Raw genomic sequence first — 26,470 nt, 5'->3', positions numbered from 1 at the left:
ATAATTTGTCGAATCTTAACATGACCACCAAAACATGGTTTCTGAAATATTTGTGCACATTACTCATAAAATAACATCTGTATTTCAATCTGCATAACATCCGGGCATTAAAATCTGTACTTAAAATAAATGGAGGAGGAAATAAAATAGGTCACCAACTGCACTATCAGCCCATATGATGAAATGTGGCGTTAAAGGAAATATAACAGTTTTTTTTCATCTCAATCCTATAATACATTGAAGAAATTGCACACAAAACTGTTCTTATCAAAGGACCACTTGATTTGAATAAAATATCCATTTATTTACAAAAGGTAAATATAAACAGTGGTCACTCCATGTATTTTACATTTAATACTGAACTGCATAAAAACTGAGAAGGTAAAATACATTTATGAAACGTTTACAACATGATAGCCAAACTGTGTGGTCTTCCATAACTATACACAGACATTTTTACAATATTTGACCTTTAGGAGTTTATCAAACTAGCTACACATTTTGGCATGTTCAACATCCACAAGAAATTGTATGAGACCCAAAATGCATGTATTTGGTAGCCTCACGGAAACTACTGCGTTGTAAAAAATATATAATTATAATAACAAAACATTGTTCCCTTTTGAAAACCACATACTAGGTAAAACAAACATCATCTGATGAATAGTTAATATAAAAAAGATCAGGCATGTTTAATTTCTTTCAATGATCTGCAATCAAATTTCTATTTCTGAATAAGGTATCCACAGATGGAAAAATATCCAAGAAGCTTAAAGTAAATGCGAAGCTGTAATTTTCCACCCAGAAGAGGGCAGTGCACGGTGTCATAGTGATTAGCAGGGTGTTAGTCTTGGCTAGTGACACTTTCCCCCATTTTCATTAGGTTCAGCTTGCAATCCCAGCTGAACTCTGCACGCAGTAGGGGAAGTATACAGTAAGTAGCTTGCAGAGTTGGCCTGCTGGGATCTTGTACTTGTGCAAATCCTTCCTGAAATCATCCTTGTCTGTTGAAACTTGTCAATGAATTAGCCTGGGAAACTGTCTGCTTTCCATTGAACGCTGGGATTTTCACATGCATTTCAACTTATCAGTATCGGTTTGCCATGTTTTTCTGTTCCAGTTTAAGTTTGAGCTCAGAAACTAGCGCTGTGTTGACAGGATTGTCTTTACACCGGTGAGATTTCTTCTTTGATTTGGACGCTACAGATGCAGAAACTGTAGGTACAGTCCATTCCCGTTCACCATGTCTACAGTGACTTGGCAACGGTGGAGGCATGACGGGGGCATTCGGGGGTGATGGAGGTGTTCGATGAGAACAAACTTTGATGTTATTGTTAAAGTTGACATTGTCTGCTCTAGGGATCTCTTGCTCTTCTCTGAATGGTTCTTGGAAGTCGTCTTGTTTCTGGGGTTTACGCTTCCTTCGTATGATGCGACGTGAAGGTAGAATCTTGTTGGCCTTGTTTCTTCTCACAAATATAACAGTAGAGATAACGACTGTCACAAAAACTAAGATTAGAATGACACCACTGATCAAGCCTAGGAAATGCATGGGATTTTCCCTACTATTCATAAAAAAGGACGTCAAAGGTCCCTTGAGTGGAGTCTGTAAAAGAGCACAAAGAGAAGTCAAGTCCATAGGACTCATGAATGATATACTGTAGGCTGCTCACTTTTTGCTCTGAGAGACATAGTAAAAGCGAGGCAGATAACCAGTTCTAAGAAGCCAATAGCAGTCTAAATACCTTTAGTAGTAGTGATGGGCAAAATTAAGCTTTTCAAATATTTGAATTAAATGTGGACGTGTTAAACTGGTGCCGTGACCCGGATGGAAGATAGGTTTGGGGGATGTTTGTAACCAAGGCTGGCTAATAGAAGATGTGCAAGTAAACTTCCCTGGCATCAAGAGGTAGATTAATGACAGATTAGTAGGCCCACATGGAATCTGTGCGTGCAGAAATCAGCAGACTTCCGCAGATTTTTAGCCCATCATTAAATGTATTTTTTTACTTGTGTAAATATTTGTACATTTATATTTATTCAGTTTTAAAATTAATTTCAGTAATAATATGGACTAATATAAAAGTGTTTATTTGATTTATTTACAATGCAGCTCGTAAAGTCATATTTTCTGTCTTTTATTATATGAGAGACTTGCTTTGTTTACCAAATAAGTGGATCTAATTGGATTTGCATTGTAAATAATAAATACAGGTTAAAAAGGTATTATTTTTTATTTTATATATTAAGTTTTTAGTTGTGAAACTTCCAAAATCATTACGCATAAATCCGCAGATTTTTTACAAAATTCTCTGTAGAAATAGCAAAAAAAATGTCTGCAGATTCTGTCTGGCCCTGCTGATTAGTTATTGGCTGCATCAGAAACCGCATACTTCCATACTGTATAGTACGCTAAAATCAGTATGGGAGCCGAGTAGTATGTCCAAATTCACAGAATTCAAAAATCAGTATGCGAGACGTACCTGATGACCTAATACTTCCGGCGAGATTCTGAAGTGCGCATCCCATGCATCCCGTGCGCTATCCCATTATGCCCCGCGACAGAATTCATATATGGGAGTGAAGCGACGCAACTGATGCAGGTAGGTTGCATGACCATGACAAAATGTTGGATGTAGTACGTCCGAATTCCATTCATACTGTTCACATTCCTACTGTATAGAACATACTTTTCTAACAGTTGAGTAGTAAACTGAAATTGAAATGCTGAACCTACTTAGTAGGCGGTTTCAGACGCAGCCATTGTCTTTAGATTCCTTGTTAGTCCACCTGCCTCCCATGTTGGAAACTCCAGTTCAAAGTTGTGGAAAGTAGAACTGGAGGGGTTATAGTAGTGTTGTAACCCAAATGTGAGTGAGGTTTAGTGGAATGAGTGTAACTGAGGCCACCTAATAAGAGTTTGTGCGAGTAAACCTCATCCCCTTGGCCTCATAAGGCACACAAGTGACTGACACTCTCTTTAGTGTCCTTGTATGTAATCCTTCCTCCCATGTCGGTTTAAATCCCATTTAGGGTGGGGTGAGTATAACTGGAGGAGTTACAATGGTGACATTACAGGCATAAGACTGAGGTTTAGTGGGATGAGTGTACCTGAGGGCAGCTAGTAAAAGCTGTGTGAGTAAACCTCACTCCCCTAGCCTCACAAAGCACATTAGTCGACAACACAGATTGACACATCTGCCATTTGGTTAAACATTGCATGGGTTAAACATTGCCTCTAACTACTGTACCATGCTGAAAATATTGTTTAAATCCCTTTCCCAGTGGGGTGTGTTGAACGGGAGGGGTTACATTGGCGCTGTGACTGTTTTGAGGAAATGTAACAGAAGCTAGTAGGAGCTTTCTTCTCCAGTCATGAGAGTGACGACACAGTGAGAGTTAGTGTTCCTTCCTCCCATGTGAGAAACGCTCATTTGAACCCTATTTACAGAGCAAATATACCAGTAGGGTTATACTTGGTTAATCAGGTCAATAAGTGAATATTAACTCTTATTAATGCAGACATATTTTCTTCTCATTACAGAAACTCTAATTACAGATATGTGTTCTAAAACTCTCTACAAAATTATATAATTGATCTGAGAGCAGATACTAGTTCATGGAGTCAGAGATATGATAGCCCCCTAGTGGCAAGCTAGTGAAATTGAAATGTTCTCAATTGTTTCAGCTTGATCCGAATCACTTGCAGAAAGAATGATTTCTTTCTAAGTTTAAGTTAGCAGTGCTTTAAAGGTGCCCATCACTACTGCATAGATCAGAAATGTCTAATAGAGCTGCTCAGGATAATAAATACAGTGTGACTGCATGGCATCTCAACAGCAGAGAATAGATTGATTACAATTGATTTGGTGTTCAATTTAAAAATGAATCAGTTACAAAGAGTCTGGTTGCACATTTAGACAAGATCAGAAGGGTTGAATGGGGCACCCAGAATTAAGACCATGCAGTCTCATTGTCAATCTCTATTATTAAAGGGATAGCTGACCTAAAAATTAAAATGTCCTCACTATTTACTCACCCTCCATGTGCCCCAAACCTTTAAGAGTTTCTTTGCTAAATTGAACACAAAAGAAGATATTTTGTAGAATGTCAGAAACTGGTAATGACTGACTTTCATAGTATAGGAAAAATAAATACTATGGACGTCAATGGTTACCAGCTTCCAAAAGGTATCCAAAATAACTTATTTTGTGTTCTGCAGAAAACTCAGGTTTGTGACAAATGAAGGGCGAGTAAATGATGATAGAATTGTATTTTTTTGGTGAAATACTCTATAATTTTGACTGAATGGAGAAATGGGTGATCGTTCTGAGCCAAATAAGTGCAGAATAAAATCTTTCTGAAAAAATATGTATTATAAGTGTGCTTGTGTACTCTTTTACAGACTTTTTACTTTCATTTAAACAATAAAATGATGGTAGGATGGAAAAAAGGAGTGGTATTTATGTCAGAATCAAAATTTCTCATGGTCAGGGCCTCCTAATAATCTTTCTGATCTTGCCCTTTGGCTGGACCCGGGACTTTTTCACAGATTTCCAGAAAATGAATGTGGATATGAAAATGGTCAGACAGATGGCGAAGACTACAATGCTCAAACATATGCCGAAAACAGTCCAGGGCCGAGTTCTCAGACTCAAGAAGTATGAAAGCATTCTGGATTTGATCTGTAAAGCACACAATAACACAAACTCATACTATTTTGATAGTTTTCTTTAAAAAAAAAAAGAAAAATATACTTTACAAACACTGTATTTACAAGCATGCATTGAAGAAGGATTCTAATAAGCACTAATAAACACTCACCGCTTCTGTGATGTCAATTTTTACCACTGTGGTTGTGCTGAAGGATGGTGAACCTCTGTCTTTAGCCTGAACAACAACAGACCAGGTACAGTCTTTCTGATTGGTGATATTCTGGACAATGTCCATTGACTTGATGTACGGCTTCAGTTTTATTTCTCCCGTGTCTGCATTAATGTCAAATATGTTGTCTGGGTCGGCTTTCATTATGGAGTATTCAATGAGATTGTTGGGCTCCTCTGCATCTTCATCAATCGCCTACAAATCATCAACCCCAGTCAACTTACAGTTTCTCAAGTCAGAAGCAGAAACATTTCAAAAAGTAGTAAGCAACATACCTCTATTTTGACCGGTGCACCAATCACCATGGTCTGCTCCAGAGAGTTTTCATTAAACGCTGGTGGATGGTCATTGAGGTCAGTAATGGTGACAAAGACTTCCGCGAGGCTGTATTTTCCTTCAGGGTCTTCGGCTTTCACGTAGAAGTTATACTTGGATTTGACCTCAGCATCCAGACTGGCCCAAGGCTGAGTGTAGATGATTCCAGAATCAGCCTGAATGAGAAAGCTGCGTAAAAAATAGAGGACAGGAAATTAGTTTTATAGGGAAAATCGGGATTAGAAAGCGGTAGTTGTACATGTACATGTTAACATGATTTAAAGCTTTGAGAACACAGTGTAAAAGAGTCAACAGGACAAAACATCATGTCTATATAGTTTACTGAATACACTCTTTTGTAATTTAATCTTAGCATCATGTCTACATGTATATACAGTGCATCTCTATTCAAAGCGCTTCACTTTTTCCACATTTCTTTATGTTACAGCCTTATTCCAGAATAGATTAAATGTATTTATTTCCTCAAAATTCTACACACAATACAATAATGACAATGTGAAAGAAAAAAAAAAAGATTTTGCAAATTTATTAAAAATAAAAAACCTTAACACCATAGATACTTCAAGAATTGTAAAGACTTTTTCCAATTTTTGTTTTTTCAAAGTCTCTTTTTTGTCCTATTTCTCCCACGGAGAAGAAACTGACAAATACTTTTGTGCACCTTGATATAGGGTGTTAATCTTAGGCCACATGCTCCCTCTTTACACAAATCAGCTGATATGCATTAAATCAAATAAGCATTTAAGTTTGTCAGCTTGGAGTTAAGAAATTATGGATAAAATGATGATATGGTCAAAATAATCACAGTGTAGCTTACTGAATACACTCTGTTGCTGTTATTTAATCTTAACATCATGTCTACGTTTATATAGTTTACTGAACACACTCTATTGTTGTAATGTTCAGGGTCATTAAGATGTTTTTATGCTTTTATAAGAGACATAGCTACATTTATTTGAACAAAAATACAGTAAAAGCAGGAATATTGTGAAATATTAGAATGCAAAATAACTCTGTGATGTGTTAGTAAATGTAATTTACTTCTGACAAAGAAGATTTCTCAGCAGCCATTACTCTTGAGGTTTTCTTTGCAAAATGGCACCTAAGATTATTTCTGTGTGTACATGTGATTAGAGATACAAGAAATGAACATATAGTACAATATGCATACAATTCTCTTTTAGAGGTGCAATCAATGAATACAAAGACAAAATTACTAATATTTTTTGGCATCATTTAATCTTATTAGCAAACATGCCAATGATATTGGTTAAATAAAAGAATGTTTGTCATTTTTCTGTGAATTAATAGAAAACTGTACCGTAATATAAATGACTATAAAGACATATATAAAAGAAAGATATATTTCAAACTAAAAAATGTTAACACAGACCTTTTTGTTCAGTTTTACTTTTTGACAGTTTTTAATGTCAAAAATGGTCAGAACAAACACACCGCAATGCCAGACCAAATTGTAAATAAGCATATTCACACATATATTTCTTTCTTTCTCTATAAAGAGCACACATACAGTATGTATGAATGTATGTATGTATGTATGTATGTATGTATGTATGTATGTATGTATGTATGTATGTATGTGTTGTCAGAGATGGGCAGTATTTATGATACATGTATTTCAAACACGTATTTTAAATACAAAACAGCATTTTGTAATTTGTATTTGGTAGGGCTGATGAAAATGGCTTAATATTTTGTATCAAAATACAAAAGCAAAAAATTGTAGGAAATCTACAGTAAATCAAGCTACATCATATAAATGCACCCTCTGACTAGTGCTTTGGATGTTATTGCCTCTTCTATTTAAAGAAGACTTGAAAAAATATTAGGAGAAAGAGTACACTGTACAAATAATAATGGTTTTGGATGGATTGCTGATGCCAAATGTTTGTTGTTAAAACAAACAACATAAAATAAGCCCTACAGTGGCGATTCCTACAGTACTTCATTGGCTGTTTTAAATGCCTGTAGTTGATCAGTAGGTCCACTGTATAGTTAATGTAGAGGAAAGACGTAAGCCTTAAGATGTCACAACATAAATATTTAATAACCAAAAACTCCTAATACAGTTTTTACATTGAGTATTGAAGACTTCAATAGCAAAAAAAATGGATTTCTGAAAAATTCTTTAAACAAACAAAAAAAAAAAATGTCAAATGAACTCTTTATTTAACACCCTTTTGAAATATTAAGAGGTTAAATATAATCATTGTACAGAGATGATGGCAATTTTACAAGCCATATTCGCTATCAAACATTGTTTACTTCACTAGGTCAGTTTAATAGAGAAGGGATTGATTGAATAGGTCTAATTAATAGAAGTTTTGCAAAGAAATGTCATGCTCCTTTGTAAAAGTATTTTGTAGTATTTTTAAAATACAAAATACTGTATTTTATTTTGATACATTTGTGGCTGCAGTATTTTGATTTAGATTATTTTGATCCACCTAAAATTAAAATATTTGGTATTTTATTTTAAAATACATTTCAGTGTATTTTTAGATTAGATTCAATTTATTGTCATCACACATGTACAAGTACAAGGCAACGAAATGCATTTTTGTATGTATGTATGCATGTATTTACACACACCAGCTCATTGTTTCTAGCAAGAAATGACACACTTCTCCTTTAAGCGGGCTGTTACATGAGCAGGAGAACAGTCTATTTCCTGCCCAAATCCCATTAGTGGATTAACCAAGATGGAGGGCCAGGTAACTCTTTGTGTGCAGTGCTCTACAAATTTAACTTCTTTGATTCCATATAGAGAATCATTCTGGTGAATTCTGCTGTAATCCACTAGATATAAATACAGACAATGATAAAATGTGAAGAATGAAGCCTAAAAGTCTGAATATTATCAGGTGAATAACACAAGGCATAAGCTGCTATTAACATGCTGCGTGTGGTCTGTCTGGCAGAATCATCCAGAAAAGATCCCATGCTCAATTAGCCTTCCAAATAAAGGATTGAAATAAAGACCAAACAGCAAGACAAATGAAGCGCACTGCAAAGATTTAACAGGCTTTTCTGCCTACAAACCATGACTCACACATTCATATGGAATGCATTCATGCTCTGAAAAACATAACAAACATGTAACTATCAGAGATTTTATGAATTTATGAGTTTGGGAATATTTAAGGGTCGGAGGAAAAAAAATCTGCTCCAAGACATTCTGAATAGTTCAGATATGCAAGCTTTGCCTTTGGAATCTAATAAAAATAAAAATAAAACCCTCTTGGGTACAGCTAGTCCTGAGTACAGCTAGCAAATCTTACAACAACATGAAGCTTTATTGAAAGTTCTTGAAAATGCTTTTGAAATTCTTGCTTTAGCGTCTGTGATGAATTTAAGGTGCTCTTTCATCCCCTCTCTTCTCCCATTCACTAAATAGTCCGGGTTTTTGTAGATAATGATGTTGCATAAGCGACTGTTTTTTTTTTCCCCATGTGGCTTATTCCAGTCAGCTGGCATTGCATCAGTTGGATCTTTAGCTTTAAAAAGACCACAGACTCTCTGAAAACAAGAGGAAGTGCTTCTTTATAACTTTGAAGTTTAAAGAGATAGCAGTGTGTGGACAGTTAGGTCAGATACCACACATATCTTTACAAGTTGTGACGATCTTTTTGGGATGATTTATTGGATACAAAATACCTAGAAACCTTTTATTTCTGCTTATGGAAAATATTAAAGGCACAAAAACTAAAACAGAACAATATTTATGTGTGTTTCTTCTTGCTGCTTGTAAAATGTATTGAATTTGCTTGAAGATATCACTATCAATTAACATTAATAAAACAATATATATAAATAAAAAATGTTTAGGATCATTGAAGAAATCCTGGTAATGGATGAAGTTACACATAGTTTACAGATTTAAAAAAAATGATTTCCAACAGAAAACCTACTGAAATCCTCAATCCTATCAAAAAAATATAAAAATTGTAAAAATTATTGCTAACATTTTTTAGTTCAATCAAATGAACTTTTCTAGTCTTTTCAATTTACGTCAATATAAAATATGACTAAAATTAATTCATTTTCCACCGCTTTTCCGGGACCAAGTCGCGAGGGGCAGCAGTCTTAGGAGAGAACCCCAGACGTCCCTCTCCCCAGACACTTGCTCCAGCTGTTAACTTTGTATAACAAAACATTATGTTGAAACCTGATTAACTTATTCAAATAAGTTTGTTGTCATGCCAAAAGTCAATATGAAAAATTATTTGACATCTTTTTGACAGTTTAGTAGCTGCTATGGACAACCTCGCCTGTTAGGCTTTGTTATTAATTTATTGTGTGTGTGTATGCTTTACTTGTTCCATTATACTTTTAGGTACTTGTGAACATACTCCACATGCTATATATATATATATATATATATATATATAGAGAGAGAGAGAGAGAGAGAGAGAGAGAGAGAGAGAGAGAGAGAGAGAGAGAGAGAGAGAGAGAGAGAGAGAGAGAGAGAGAGAGAGAGAGAGAGAGAGAGAGAGAGAGAGAAGAGAGAGAGAGAGAGAGAGAGAGAGAGAGAGAGAGAGAGAGAGAGAGAGAGAGAGAGAGAGAGAGAGAGAGAGAGAGAGAGAGAGAATTGCAGGTATATTTTATAATTTTTCAAAAACTTCAATGAAATAATCCCTAAAATAAAATAAAAAAATGTTTGTATGTGTAATTATGGACATTTTGTCTTGAAAATATTGACTAAAAGACTCCACTATACCCATTTCTTTGCATCCTGAATCTTACATTCAGCTTCAACTATCTAACTAAATATTTGAGTAAATGTTTCATAATTGTTTTGTGTATTTACACCATTAAGTTAAATAAACATTTGCGTGAAACATGTATTCTGTAATATTTGTACTTATTTCACTTAAAAAAAAACATGTTGTGGGTGTCCCTTTGTTCATTGGTTCTAAATTTATGACAATATTTAAAGCACTGATAGAAAAAGCACAAGAAAAAGATGTGCAATGTGAATTCAGTATTAAAGCTGGCCAGGTACAACTGTGGCGTCATTTCAGTTTAATCATCAGTTGTGTGTGTTTTAAGGCCTGTGACTGTAAGCTTTTTAAACATAGTTTAAAGTAAAGTTTAAAGCATTAAGGCACAAGGAATTATTAAGTGTTTAGCTTTAACAAAGATTAACTTTATTTAATTTACTTATACAATGAAGACTACAGTTTTATTACACATTTGATTATTTTATTTCTGTATGCTGTTAGGCTCCATTTACTTTACTGTATTTATCTCTGTTCGGAATTTGTTTATTCAATTTTATGAAGATGAACTCCCCTACAAAATCATCCCAATCAATCAAAAATTATTAATTCATTTCAAATAGAGGAGACATCTGGTGACATATCGCAATATAAATCACAGAAAATCAAAAAAAAAATTTCCCAATATCATGCAGCCCTATAGTTTTAGACATACCATGTGGTATCTGGTTTGCATCACAAAATCCAGGTTAGTATCACAAAATGGTGTAAAATGCTCACTGAATACGAACATAATAGATCACTCAGATCATTAGGATTATAAAAACTAAAAATTCCAAGGGTTCAGTCAAAGCAGGTTGAATCCGCCTTCAACTACAATACCCCCTGCTGCTAGAAGTAGCTTCCAGAAATGATCAGATGTGCTCCAACATTAGGCACATTCAAATCAAGAGTGAAAACACATCTGTTTAGCTGTGCCTTTACTGAATAAGCACTGTGCTACATCAGTTAGATCGCACTATTATGTCTTTCTTTTTTTTTATCTTTAAAAAAGAAAGATTCTTTTATTTTTTATGTTTTAATCACTTTTATTATTAGTTTTTATTTTCTTATACTTATCTCTTTTATTCATGTTTACGTAAATTACTTTGAATTGCCACTTTGTTTGAAATGTGCTATATACATAAACTTGCCTTGCCTTCTTTTATTGTTTAAAAAAGTTCAACTATGAATTAAACAACAGCTAGTAACAGAATCAAATGTTCCCTCTCATATTTAAGAGATCCATAATGGATAAATTATACGTTTTTTTTATATCATTCTAGTTAAAGTTAAAAAAAATGGGAAAAGTAATTCTGGAATGAGTCAAATGTTTTAATATGTAGTCAAACTTGTGGTCAAAATTATAAGCCCTCCTGTGACTTTTTTTTTTTTCCTTTTTTTTTTAAAATATTTCCTAAATGATGTTTACTAAAGCAAGGACATTTTCACAGTATTTCCTGTACTATTTTTTTTCTTCTAGAGAAAGTCTTGTTTGTTTTATTTCAGCAAGAATAAAATAAGCGTTAAATTATTTCAAAAACTATTTTAAGGTCAATATTATTAGCCCTCTAAGCAATTTTTTTCTTTTATTGTCTTATATTATATTTTCTTTTATTGTCCTTTTTACAAACCATCTTTATAGAATGATTTGCCTAATTACCCTAATTTGCCTAGTTAAGCTAATCAACCAATTTAAGCCTGAATATTAGTATTTTGAAAAATAACTAGTTAAATATTATTTACTGTCATCATGGCAAAGATGAAGTAAATCAATTACTAAAATGAGGTATTAAAACTATTATGTTAAGAAATGTGTTGTAAGAAAATATTTTCCGTTAAACAGAAATTGAGGGAAAATATACAGGGGGGCTAATAATTCAGGAGGGCAAATAATTGTGACTTCAACTGTATATGTATGTTGACATGCAAATATGACATGTATGGATGTTATGATGTTACACACATTATACACACAGTTGAAGTCAGAATTATTAGCCCCACTTTGATTTTTTTCCCAAATGATGTTTAACAGAGCATTAACCTAGTTAAGCCTTTTAATGTCACTTTAAGCTGTATAGAAGTGTCTTGAAAAATATCTAGTGAAATATTATTTACTGTCATCATGGCAAAGATAAAATAAATCAGTTATTAGAAATGAGTTATTAAAACTATTATGTTTAGAAATGTGTTGAAATGTGTTTAACCTAAAAAGAAATTGGGGGAAAAAATAAACAGGGGGCTAATAATTCAGGGCGGGTTATAATTCTGACTTCAACTGTGTGTGTGTGTATATATGTGTTCTGAACTCTGACTATATTTTTTAATAGGTAATAATAATAACAAAAAAATTAAAATGAAAGTGTAAAAAAACATGAATACTCACATGTCGGCTCCAGAGCCATAGATGGAGTATTTGACTACACCCCATATACCAGAATCGGGATCCATGGCCTGTGGAGAGCAGAAGGGGACAAACGTCATCAGCTGGCATCTGTTCTCATGAATAACTGCGATGCCAATATCTACGTAACAGACCAGATGACGTTTTGAGCCAAAAGGCAGACCATTAGGGGGGATGTGGGATTTGTTTATTATTTGTGTTCCTGGTTGTACCATGTTTTTATGTCCAAGGTCAAAATCAGGCAGGTCATTACCAAAATTGTAGAGCAGAAACGGGATAAATGCTGCATGACGAGCACTTAGTTTATCTCAACAGAGTTCAATCTCTATATCCGCTGATAAAGGGCAGAGCAGGACAAGTTTACTTTCTGATGGACAGAGTTTAGCATTAGACCCATGCAATGGGGAAATATTTGGAGAATGACAATGAATGAGATTGATTTTTAATTTTTTTTTATGGAATTAATTCCTGTGACGGCAAATGTAAATTTCTTATAAATACAGATAACGAAATAAAAAAGCATTGAGAAAATACTTCAATTGAATTTAATTTAGTTTTCTATTTAAAAATATATATCAAAAATTAATTTATTTGCATTTTAGTAAAGAATAATGTAACATTATTATTATTATTATTATTATTATTATTATTATTATTAATAATAATAATAATAATAATAATAATAATAATAATAATAATAATAATAATAATAATAATAATGTTAATTACAGTATTGTTACGATTAAAGTTTATTTACTTATTTTTGTTAAGCATTGTATGTGTTTTTTTCCCTTTTGTCCCGCCGTCTTGTGTTGTTTTTTTCCTATTCCATAGGCTCCTGTGCTAATTCCAAATGACTGCTTGTCACAGAGAGCTACGTATAAAACGGAACTTCCGGCAGAGTTCAAGGAGCTAACTTTGGTGCGACTGTTGCTGGGTTTCCCTACCCCTCCAGCTGACAACCAAACTTTATTTTTAAAAAAAATCCGCGTATGGTTGCAACTTTTTCAGAGTTTGAGCTTGTTGGTGTGCATGGCCTGCCTATTTATTTTGATTACTATTATCTTTGTTTATGTTAAGGGAGGAAGGTAAGCTTCCTGTATTTTTCTTTAAAGATTTACAGGTTATTTAGTTTATTAACTTTGCAGATTCTTTTGTTTGTTATTTTGGCCAGTGACCACCCTGAAGGGATGCTCATTTGAATTGCTTATTTTACCTACAATAAATCCATTCAATTACTCTAAACTGTGTCCACGTTTGGTTGTCAACTGGAGGGGATCTTTTGCATGTTTTTGTTGTTGTTTTCCTTGGAAAAACATCCACCACAACCTCATTGTGTTTATTATGCCCATGTAGTTATTTTCCCCTAGAATTGGGGCTTAATAGTATTTTTTTTTTTTTGAAAAATATTTAAAAATTAAATAATTTAGGATAATGTGTCTTTTTAATAAATGCAGTAAAACAATTTAAATTGTTTAACAAGTCAAATATTACTACATTTAAAATTAATTGTTTTAATGTATTTGTTTAAATGTCACATTCCAAATGATGGCACAGCTGAATTCATCATAAATACACAAAAATGTTCAAATTTTAGTGCAATTTAAAATAATTTTGGTAATTAATATATGACTTACAGATCCCAAACTGCTGTACTGCATTTTGTACTCATTTTGATTTTAAAGACAATCAAATTAAATCACTATCATGTGTTTTCAAAAAATTAAAAATAAAAAAAAAACATATAATAAAATGTCAAAAGTTATCAGATTATATGAACAACAGCAACAAAAAAACATTTCACTTAAGGATTCTGATACAGAGACGTGAAAAAAGAGACGTGACAGTATTGCCATCTGACCGTCATAATAATTTGACCTCATCCTGATGATATTTTTGTCTAATAAAGCACAAATCTGGGGTTTTAGCGTTACACAACTGAATGAAAATGATAGCCATCTGGCAGCTTACCATGTAATAGACCGTTTAGCATGATTTTGGATTCTGTTCCAACCCCTCAAATGTTATATTTAGATTAATAATGCGTATAATGCGTCTTTTTTCCCGAAACTCAGCGTAGTCAAGAGAGGATGACGAACATGTTAATCTTTTTGTGTTTACAATGTCTAGAACGTTCTGTACTCACTGTCACAGACACAACATTAGATCCTCCGGGTGAGTTTTCTGGGATCCGGGCGATGTAGAAATCAGAGGTGAATTTGGGAGCGTTATCATTGGTGTCCAGTAGATGAATGATAATGTCTGCCGTGGCACTGAATCTCTCTGGTGTGTCAATCTCTACGGCCAGTAGCTGCAAACAATGAACATTTGAACACATTTTAGTTGATTAAACGTCACTGATTGCTATAAATTACTATATGCAATGTATTAGAAAGTCTTGATAATATATAATCATGTAGGGTCTCAATTACATGTATGATCAATTAAAATGTATTTGATAATTTAATTTTAGTTGCCTTTTAATGCAAAAGCAAGTTGTTGTTTTTTGTCAAGTAACTTTCTTGTCTATTGATACACTTAAACAGAATAAAAAGAAAGATAACATTAACAGTCCTTTTTTTCCTTATAATAATATTAATTTGACTTACTTTTTGTTTAATACTTTCAATCTGAAAAATCATTCATTTGTGAAAAAATATCTGCTGCTGTATTTTATTGTATTTACTGTTAAATTAGCTATTATTTCCCATACAATGAAGGACTATATGAAACAATATATTTTTTTGTCCTTAATTAAAAGTCCATAAATAAAAGTCCATAATTTATAAGTATCAAAGATGAGATGTCCAATTTCATACAATTAAAATTACAGAAGTGATTTTATATACAAAGAAAATGATTAATTAATAGTTTAAATAACTTTTGCAAACATTATTTTTAAAATGAGAGCCAAATAATCTTTATACAGTGTAACAAATATATTTATGGGAACAAGGAAACAAGATGCGTATTGATATTGTAAGAAATATATATTAAATTAAATTAAACAATAACTGATCTTAAAAAATGTCAACAAATTAAAAATACATAATTTTCCCAGAGATGGGTTGCTGCTGGAAGGGCATCCCCAGCGAAAAACATGTGCTGGATAAGTTGGTGGTTCATTCCGCTGTGGCGACCCCGGATTAATAAAGGGACTAAGCCGAAAAGAAAATGAATGAATGAATGAATGAATGAATGAATGAATGAAAAAAATACATCATTTAAATATTGAAATGTCTAGTTGCCAAATGCTCCCACTTAGAATGTTATCACTTGATTGAATGGGAACCAGTGGTTATCAGCTGATAGATATGGGCCAGTAGGGGCCTTTTGCACCTACCAGTAGGCTCAGAGGGCTGTTATTGTCCATCCACATGGGTAATCAGCTATACTAATAGAGAAGACTCCAGATCCAGATCTGTTTTTATATAACTGTGAGGGTTGGGTTTAAGGTTGGGGTAGACGTTAATAAAATACAATTAATGGGAAATTGTATAAATAATATAAAGAATTATTGCGGTTATTCGGCTACACTAATAGAGAAGACTCTAGACGCAGATCTGTTTTTACATTGCTGTAATGGTTGGGTTTAGGGTTGGGGTAGACTTAATAAAATACAATTAATGGGAAATTATTATAATATAAAGAATTCTCGCTAACTTTCAGCCGCAGCCGTATGTGATCTATAGCTGATTAATCATGTGGATGGATGATAACAGCCTTCTGAGTATACCAGTACCATACCTACTGGCCCATATCTATCAGCTGATAACCACTGATAATGCCCATGCAATCAAGTGATAACATTCAAATCAGGTGGCAAATAGGTCAAATATTTTTGGTTTGAAGGATAGTGGCGAAGTATAATAAATGAAGAAAAAAAATAAAATAATTTTGGTAATTATTTTATAGTATTTCATGACTGCTATCTTTTCATAGAGTATTTTATTAATATTATGTCATAATGTCATAATTTTTTTTTTATTCTTGCTCAAAACATCCCTGACAAGAGTTATGAAACCCTGTTACACTGAATGACTTCATAGTGTGTTCTGTAAATCATGTTAAAATTATTAAAATTACATTATTATTTGTGAATAGCTTTTCCAAAACAAAAATGTTCTACCTTAAAAGTCAGGAATTGTGATTTTTCAAAATCCATTGCAGCAGAATCCTCCACTAGGACGGTGACTTGGGCTTCATTGAGAACAGTTTGAGGAACCACTCTTAACATGCGGCCTGGGCCCACCAGTCTGAGGTTGAATTTTGCATTTGATCCCTAAAAACAAATATTCATCACTTTTGATTACAAACCTTTCATAGTAAGCTATTAAAACACAGAACTGGAATATGTCAAAGTGATTCTAAATGAATGTAAATCATCATATCATCAACTGTGCTCATCCATGTGATCTTGTTTCTGTGTGATAAATCTGAATGTGACTAAATGCTAAATAACTGAAAATGTTATTGCATAATATGACAAAAGCTTAAAAGGGACCACCTGCTTGTTTGGGTGCGTTTACGTAATATAAATGACAATGTTTTATTATGATTGAAAAATCGCTCTTAAAAAAACATGGAAGTAACGCATTAAACTAATGGTGTCTTATCTCTTATTTTTAAATAATGGCACTTTTTGCACTACAAAACCACTGCAACACTCAATCAGCGTGTATTAAATTCTCTTAAAACCAAAAACAAATAACCAGATTTTCTTTGTAATGGCTCTAAATCTGCTCAAACTATTTTTTGCTACAACAAACCCCATTGCAAAAATAAAAGAAAGATGTTTCTGACCTGGTCGGAATCGTTGACTGTGATTTTCAAGCCCCTCAGAAACTCTCCCTCTTGAGGATGTTCATACATTGTTAATTCGAACACATTTTGAGGTCCATTCTCTCCATAGAATGTGGGTGGATGGTTGTTCAGATCCACTACCCGAATGGTCACAGTGGTGGTGGCGAAGTCCAAGCGTTTTCCTTCTGCACTGATTTCCAAAGCCTGAGAAAGTAAGAAATCACTGATTATTATTGTTACAGCTACTGTAAATACCAACCGGCAGTCCTGTTGCATTTATTGGCACAAAATACAATGGGGACACACACGTATAAAAGAGATGTTGCTAAATACTAAGGACAGAGATAGATTTTAGTAATTGGCTTATTTCTGAAACTGGATTAAGCTCAGTCTCAAGTCAGAGATCCAGGAAAGCAGCGATCGCTTGCCAAGCAACATCTGACACCAGAAAACAAAACAAAGCAAAACAAAATGAAATGAAACAAAAGAAGCAAAACAAAATGTAACAAAATAAAATAAAATAAAGCAAAACAAAATAAAGCAAAACAAAAGAAGCAAAACAAAATGAAAGAAATAAAATAAAGCAAAACAAAATAAAGCAAAACAAAATGAAACAAAATAAAAGCACAACAAAATGAAACAAATAAAATAAAGCAAACCAAAATAAAGCAAAACAAAATGAAACAAATAAAATAAAGCAAACCAAAATAAAGCAAAACAAAAGAAGCAAAACAAAATGAAACAAAACAAAATAAATTCAAACAAAATGAAACAAAACAACAAAATGAAGCAAAACAAAAGAAGCAAACAAAATGAAACAAAATAAAACAAAGCAAAACAAAATGAAACAAAAAAAAGAAGCCAAACAAAATGAAACAAAAAAGAAGCAAAACAAAATGGAGCAAAATGAAACAAAACTAAACTATAAACTAAAATAAAAACAAATAAAAACAAACAAAAATAAAAATCTAAAAACAATACTAAACAAAAAACACACACAAAAAAATAAATAAAAATGAAAAACAAAGACCTTTACCTTGACTTTAATATTAAAAACTTCCCTCCTCAGGTCTGCTGGGTACAAATTCAAAGTGATGACTCCACTGGTTTTATTGATGGAAAAAGACCCATCTGCTCCTGAATACATCAATACATTGAGTTTGTTAATTCAGCGTTGTGATCTGAAAAGTCATTATTAAATTCCTTTCAGGCCATCAATCAATGTGCAAAATAATAATCAATACAACATACCAGAATCTAATGAATATATGATCGTATTTGGATTATCCATGTCTCCATCTTTGGCAGAAACTGTAAATATCTCAGATCCCTGTAGACAAAATTAGATCTTAGAAAAGAAGCAGTCAACAGTTTGTCAAAATATCTGAATCTGAGGAAGCTGTTTAATTTGTTTAAAAGGTTATTGGTTAGCAAATTTGCAGTTAAGTAAATAGATATTTGAATGCATACTAAAATACTGCTAAATATTTTTTCCATTTATTTAATAAAAAGGAATTAGCTACTGTATATTTTGTCTTGAGAGTGTGTGTGCCGCAGCACAATATACTGTAGCCTTTTCCAGCTGATTTAAGCCACATGTTGTTCAAAAGTCTTGCCACCTATCCAAGATTTAGCAACAACAAATAATAACTTGATCATTTGGTGTCATAAGTGCTGTATACTGTATGAAAGGCAAAGGGTTCTAGATTACGCTTATTTTACCAAAATAAAATATGGTCATGCCTCGAGTTTTAATTATTTAATTAGAACAGTAAGGTCTGACTTTGTCTAGATAAAAGTCTTGTCACTTAACAAAAATAATGTACAGTATAAAATATAAAGTCATGGTGCAGTGGAAAAATAATTAATATTGTGTATGACTCCCATGAGCTTGGGCGATTGCATCCATACATCTCTGCAATGACTCAAATAACTTATTAACAAAGTCATCTGGAATGGCAAAGAAAGCGTTCTTGCAGGACTCCCAGAGTTCATCAAGATTCTTTGGATTCACCTTCAATACCTCCTCCTCCATCTTACCACAGATATGCTCAATAATGTTCTTGTCTGGTGACTGGGCTGACCAATCCTGGAGCACCTTGACCTTCTTTGCTTACAGGAAATTTGGTGTGGCGTGCTATCCTGCTGAAGAATTTCCCTCTCATGTGGTTTGTAATGTAATGGGCAGCACAAATGTCTTAATACCTCAGGCTGTTAATGTTGCCATCCACTCTGCAGATCTCTCACACGCCCCCATACTGACTGTAACCCCAAACCATGATTTTTTCCATCATCTGAAAAATCTACCATCTGCCACTTTTCCAAATGATTAACTAGAAGTCAAGTTATTATTTGTTGCTCTTACAACTGGGATCAACGACAAGACTTTCGTCAGGTAGTGCATGGAACTCCACAAAGGTTTAAGAAGATTTAAAGTTACATGGACAAACTTTACCAAGTAATATTTTATTTTGTTATTATTATTATTATTGTTATTATTATTATTGCATTAAATGAAAAAATATGTTGTTTGTACAAATATCAAAAATGCTGTTTGAACAGTTTATTAGTAATCTGAAGAATCACAACACACCGAAGGTTGGATAAATGATGTTAAACATGTTCTGATTTCTATTCAGTCAGCAGAAAAATAAACTGCATTTTAAAAGATTTAATAACAGAAAAAGATTTAAAACGTGTGTTTTACAGTATTTTTAATAAACAAATGCAGCTTTGGTGGGTGTAACACAGTGACATAACACATTTTAACCAACCATGACCTTTTGAATGGTTGTGTCTATATACTGTATAATCCCATTTTTCATTTTAAGATACATAAAAAACATTTAGCAAGTAGAAGATTCACTTTTAAATTCAACCGAAGCACATGCTGGTAAGATATCATGCAGGAAAATGATTGTGGAGTGTAATGATACTCACAGGTGAAGAGACCTCATAGACATAACCAAAGTAAGGAGTTCCAATAAAAATCGGGGGAGAATCTTGAGTGTCGATCACATTTATCGTCAAAGTAGCAGATGATGACATCACTTGTTGCTTGCCCTTGTAAATGCCTCCTCCATCCTGAAAACACGATACTTTATTGTGATGCAGGAAGAAAAATAATAGCTGGAAATAGATGAACAAATGCTTGACCTTTTAAAACAACAAGAACTAAATGACCAACTGTCACCTTTGCCACCACAGTGATGAAATGTGTGCGGGATTTCTCATAATCGAGGGATTCTCCAGGTTTTATCCGCAGCACGCCACTATGATGGTCAATAGCAAACTTTGGGCTTTGTTCACTGCTCTGGATTTAAGAACAAACAGAGACATCCATTGAGTTACAATAGGAGGGTTTGCTTTTAAAACAGAAATCTTTAACCCTGGATTATTCTAATCCTCAAGTAAACAGAAACCTGAAACAGGCCTTATCTTGCTTTACAATTCACACTCTTCATGATTTATACAGGTTAATCATTAACATTTATTTAACCAGGATAACATCATTGACTACACCTTCATAACCTGAGATTAACATTCTTATTTGCATTTTTGGTGTATTAGGGCTGTTAACTGAACAATTGCAGAATTCAACCTGTTTACATAAAGGTGAATAACCATATTACAGAATGTAATCAAGCTTTTACTTTTTGCTTTTAACTGCAGTAAGAATGAAGCAATCTTTTCTGCACTCCATTTAGCATGATTTCTCCATTAAAACAGTGAAACAGCTTTTTAAATATAATAATATTTAAAAATTGAATTTAAACAGTAATTCAAAGACTTAAAAAACATAACAGTAAAACATTCAATTGGCTGTTGGTTGCTAAGGATATATTCAAACACCATATTGCTTCTTCCTGCATGTTTGGTTATTTTGGGGTTTACAATGCGAAAACGCCACAAATCAAATAGCAAGGTTTCATAAATCAGATAAAAAGAATGATGACGATAACCCAGGGTTAGGCACAGTATGAAAAGCTTGTTTTAGGTATGGGTTTACATGTGGATTAACTGTAAACAATGTTCCACTGAAGGATAAATAACCCATTCCAGGTTAAAATGGCACAGTGCAATCTTCAATCTGAAAGCATACAGGTACTGCACATTTCAACTATTCACTCACTTTCCTTTGGCTTATTCCCTTCTTTTCAGGCGTTGCCACAGCTGAATAATCTGCCAGTTTCTCTGGCACGTTTTACCGACAGATGCACTTTTTACACAACCCAGCCCTGAGAGAGCAACCTCATGCAACCCCAACAAAGACAAAGCTAAATGACTCTGTAGATGAGTGTGGAATCATGTGAGACGTGGCATTCATTACACTCAGGCTATGGAAATTATTTTTACAAGATCATATTTATAAATGAAATAGTGAATATGCTTGATGTGGTGGTCTGCTGTACTGGTGTTAAATAGTGTAATACACATTTTACAGTATGTGCAACACTATCCTTTTTTGAATAAATAAAAACCAGCTCTGCTAAACTGATTGTTTTCATTCTGTTGTCTCACATTGCATACATCTGGCACTGCAATAAGAAGTTAACACCACAAGAGTGCTAATTCTGCTTTGTTCTTGCCCCTGATAAAATAAATGAATAAAAATTGTGCTAACAATTGTAAAACTTTCCTTTATCCAGGGTGTTAAGTGATACTTAGAATGATGATAACTCTGGATTAAGCAGAGTGTGAAAAGCTCAATTTGAATTGTTTTACACATTAAGGTAAAAGTGATGTAATTTGATGATATTTAAGATAAGTACATGGAAGTCATAACGTAAGTCATCACAATATTGAACATGGTTATAGTGGTTAAGGTCAGCTCTTGTGAATGTACTAACAAGGGCTTTGCATTAATGAACAAATGTGCAAAAAGAGGTCAAAATGAAGAGGAATAATTATCAGTTCGCTCAATTGGATGCTACGCTGTAAAAAATGCAGGGTCCAGACAATTCATTCTTGTTGTCCCAACAATAATCGATTAAGCTAATAAATTTAGGTGGATTGAACATAAATTAGGTTTCCCCCAAAATTATCCAGAACTGTGTTGTTTAAGCTTATTGTAAATAAGTAATTGAACAAGCTGCAAAAATCTTTTTTTGAGTGTACCAGGCTTCTGCCGGTATCAAATTTTCTTGTTGCAATTGATTGCTGAAGCTTTTATCACGATATATACAGTACAGTATTATATAGACCTAAGCTATGTAAAAACATTACTTTAACTGGTATAATTACCTAAATTGTTTTTACTGTATATGTTGAGAACAAATACATATTTGCAAAGAATGATACAACAGGTAACACTTTGCAATAAAGTCTCAGAAGTAAACATTATTAATGGGTTGAAATCAATAGTGAGAAAAAGACGGATTAATTACAGTTACTATATTTTGTTATTTATTAATTACAGTTAATAAAATTACATCTTTATTTAAATTTTTGATTATGTACTCACTGAGAAATGAACTAGCTAAGATGTAATAAATTCTAGTTGTAGTTGTCATTACATTGACTTAAATGAACTGATGTTAACAAAAGGAACTTTACTGTACAGAACAAAAGACCTGTAAATGGTCACACCATTTTGTGTCACTGAATATGAATAATAAATGGCAACCAATTACCTATTAAGTTTTCACCACTGAAATTGTAAAAATCGAATGTTCTTAAAAAGTACTCAGTGTAAAAAATAAATAACTATTCACAATATTGTGACACTCTCATGATATTAATATTGTGAATATTCATTATCACAATATATTGAATTATTGAATATCGGCATATGCATAGATGTTACAGTAGATGTTACCTGAAGGAAGTAAGTGACTGATCCTCCCGAGCCGGTGTCTTTGTCCACTGCCCGCACCTTATAGATGCTACTCCCAGACGTCGTGTTCTAAGTTCAAACACGCACAGAGAGTTTTCAAACCAGCTTGTTACTAATTAATAATTGTAAGTGAATAAAAAAATGTTTACTGGCCAGGTATCTTCCAAAATATATTCTACAAGAGCTTAAATTATGAATCTAATAATTAATGACAGATTCTCTGAGACAAGACTCCTCACCTCTGGCACATCTACAATGGAAGGCATGTTTTGAAACTGTGGTCTCTCATCATTGGCATCCATGATAAAAACTGAAACCTTTTCAACTACCTGACAATACATCAGAGAATTAGAAAGATCGCATCTTTGATACAGACAAATGAGTCCTAACTCAATCATAATACTTACTTTATTAAGGCTATCAGAGATGCTAACAAAGACTTCAATCTCATCTTGTGCCTGTGGCAATAAACAGACATAGTATTACAATAAGTCTCTCAGCACTCAAATTTTAACACACTTAAAACTAATTATAAATAAAACCATGTGTGCTGTACCTCTCTGTCAAGGTCCTCTATTAATGTTACTACTCCAGATTTGGGATGAACACGAAAATATTCTTTGGATCCAGGTTCAAAGGTAATTCCATACTTTACTGGCTGGCCTTCTGGGTCAGTTCCATTAAGAACATATATCTGTGTTCCTGTAATATACAGATTTAAGGAATTAGTTCTGTATGTTTATCATTCACACACGTCAAGAAGACGTCCTGATGTTTTGCAATATATTACATTATTTTTAGTCATACTGTTGGCCCCAGACGCCAGCTTTATAATTATAATAATGAACTATTATAATGAATATGTTATTTTTTTTTAAACATTTGTCATTTTTTTAATTATTATTATATTTTAAGAAGAAATTCTAAAGAACAATTGCTCCACTTTGACTTCCATAGTATTTTCTTTAAATGTTGAAAGCCTTCTGGGGTACCTAAGTAAACTCTGAACGAGGGGGTTAAACATATTAACTAAAATTAATTGTAGTTGTTATTGCATTATTTAAATTAGCTTTTCATTAAATCCCCATAATGACACCCATCTCCTTCATCTGTTCATTTAGATAAGTTTGAATTAATTAAAAACGAATGATAATTAATAATAATAATAATAATAATAATAATAATAATATATTAAAAATATGAATTCAACCAACAAAAAACAATAGAAAGTAAATGATCAAATATATATTTTTAAAAATACTTAAATACTAAAACATATATTACTAAATATTATTAAATATAATTTAGCAATGTATAGTTTATATTAAGTTAACTACACTAAAATATACTCTTATTGGAGCTATAGAACAGTGCATGATTCTCGTTTTGTTTTGTTATTTGATTTACATGCATTGTACAAACAGCAGTGGGTTTATTAGGCTCCTGACACTTTAAAACCAAATGCACAGGTCTAGTATGCTGACAAATTTTTGATTACTTTCCTGATTTTACTTTGCCTGACGTAAAAACTTGCCAGGACAAACATCATGTATGTATCTGTCCATTCAAGTGAACACCAGAGGCTCAAAGTAGCTTGCACAGTATGTTCGTGTTTCACTCAGACTCAAATAGCAAAAAACTAACCAGGGAACAATGCCTCTTTGAAAGCTTAATACGCTTTTAACTCTTTTTTTAGCATCAAGCATGTCCAACAGGAGACTGTATATTCTGACAATCACGTTACATGCCTTGACTGATTTAAACTATACTTAAAGGAACAGTTCACCGAAAAAAAATAAAATAAATAAATTCTGACATCATTTACTTGAGTTCCTGTTGAACACAAAGAAAGATAAACTGAAGAATGTTATGGAAAAAACAGCCATTGAATTCCATAGTATATTGTTGTTCCTATTATGGATGTCAATGGCTGTTTTTTTCCCCAACACTGGTCAAAAAAATCCTGTTTCGTGTCCAACAGAAAAAAAGAAATCCATAAAAGTTTAGAACCACTTGAGTGTGAGTAAATGGTAAATTATTTTAAACAAATAAATTTGAAATACAGAGGTTGCACTTTCTATTTCTGCCGCTTTTTTTTTCTTTTTTGTTTGGGCTTTATATTTATCTGTAATGAAAAAATGTTACATGTGGTATTTTAATGTGGCATTAGTATCAAAATAATATCTGTGGCAAAGAGCTCTTTTGAGTTCACTGTGTTTGATATTCCATATTGCTAAGTTATAGTTACCATATCCGTTTTGCTGCTCAAAGATTCGGCTCAATGTTTTTGTGCTTTTCTGTTAAAAGTAATTTGTCAATTCTAGTAAGTTTCCTTTTAATTTTCAATAACAGAACTGTGAAGAGATAATGTCACCTCATTCAAACAGGTTATAAAATCACAACTGGTTACAGTCTAAAGGAAATAACTAAGGAAATTTGCACAAATTACGAGAACTGTAATTTATATCCCACACTCTTTGAAAATATCTTCTTTCGTGTTCGATGCAAAGAAAAACATTGATTAACATTTGGAGAAATTTCAGAATGAACTATATAATCCTAAATCATAAACTGGAAAAGTCATAGGGCTCTAAACCAATTTGAAACAATAAAATCTGTCAATTTGTGATCTCTAGCCTACTTGCAGCAATATATACCTTGATCAACAATAAAATCTTAAGAACAAAATGGCCAATGCTGCACCAAGACACATGGTATCAGGAAAACAACAGTCGCCATGTTAATACGGTTTACACCTAACCAGATGAGACTAGGTCAGTTTTCAAATCACATGGTACAAAAACGTTACCTCTTGGTGTATCCTCTGATAGATTGAGGAGTGCCATATTGCCGTTGTTACTGTTGGGCCCATTATCATAGAAATAGGGTGCATAGTCACTCTGTGCTATAAACAACAAGCAGATATAAGATTAGCACAACCTCAATTAACAGTGTAAAATAACCAGATTTACGAGGACAACTGTATCAATTTGTCATTTTACTAACATCAAGTTGATCACACATAATGTAATAACACTAATGACTCTCTCTATCCACTTGTCTGGGATTACTGGTGTCTTACGTCATAAACGGCTCGATATCCCTTGGTTTACCAAGGCTATTTCACTATATAAATTCATTTATGAAATGAATTTATATCTAAGTTTAGATTTTTTTTTTTTTTTTATGTTCAGGCAAGGCTGTATTTGCTCACCTCCTACTGTCAAGCAAGAATAAAGGTGATGCGAATGAGAAAGAAACATCAAAGTACATTACAGTTGTCAAGATTATTTTCAGCATTCAGCAGCTTACACAATCAAATAAAGGAATGTTGTCTGAGTTCAAAGGTGTTAATGAATACGTACCAAAGCAGAAATGCGCTAACAGAAGAAATGATGAAAACTGTTTTTCCCTTGCATTCTTCAT

General features: G+C 33.1%; 1 protein-coding gene across 1 annotated transcript; it reads right to left on the bottom strand.

Annotated features, from left to right (window-relative positions):
* Positions 1 to 1,068: 1,068 nt before the first annotated feature.
* Positions 1,069 to 26,470, bottom strand: cdhr1a (cadherin-related family member 1a). The gene is made up of 18 exons (XM_056471291.1): positions 26,410 to 26,470; positions 26,259 to 26,264; positions 25,854 to 25,949; positions 23,601 to 23,746; positions 23,452 to 23,502; positions 23,284 to 23,373; positions 23,027 to 23,113; positions 20,402 to 20,521; positions 20,149 to 20,292; positions 18,460 to 18,538; positions 18,245 to 18,345; positions 17,209 to 17,412; positions 16,535 to 16,687; positions 14,552 to 14,716; positions 12,388 to 12,455; positions 5,160 to 5,388; positions 4,825 to 5,079; positions 1,069 to 1,606 (listed from the first exon to the last, which is right to left on the bottom strand). The coding sequence occupies exons 1-18, from the start codon at positions 26,468 to 26,470 to the stop codon at positions 1,088 to 1,090; spliced, it is 2,574 nt and encodes an 857-aa protein (XP_056327266.1). The 3' UTR covers positions 1,069 to 1,087.

Source organism: Danio aesculapii, chromosome 13, assembly GCF_903798145.1.
Source record: "Danio aesculapii chromosome 13, fDanAes4.1, whole genome shotgun sequence".
Taxonomy (NCBI): domain Eukaryota; kingdom Metazoa; phylum Chordata; class Actinopteri; order Cypriniformes; family Danionidae; genus Danio; species Danio aesculapii.
This window is presented reverse-complemented; position numbering and strand designations above follow the sequence as displayed.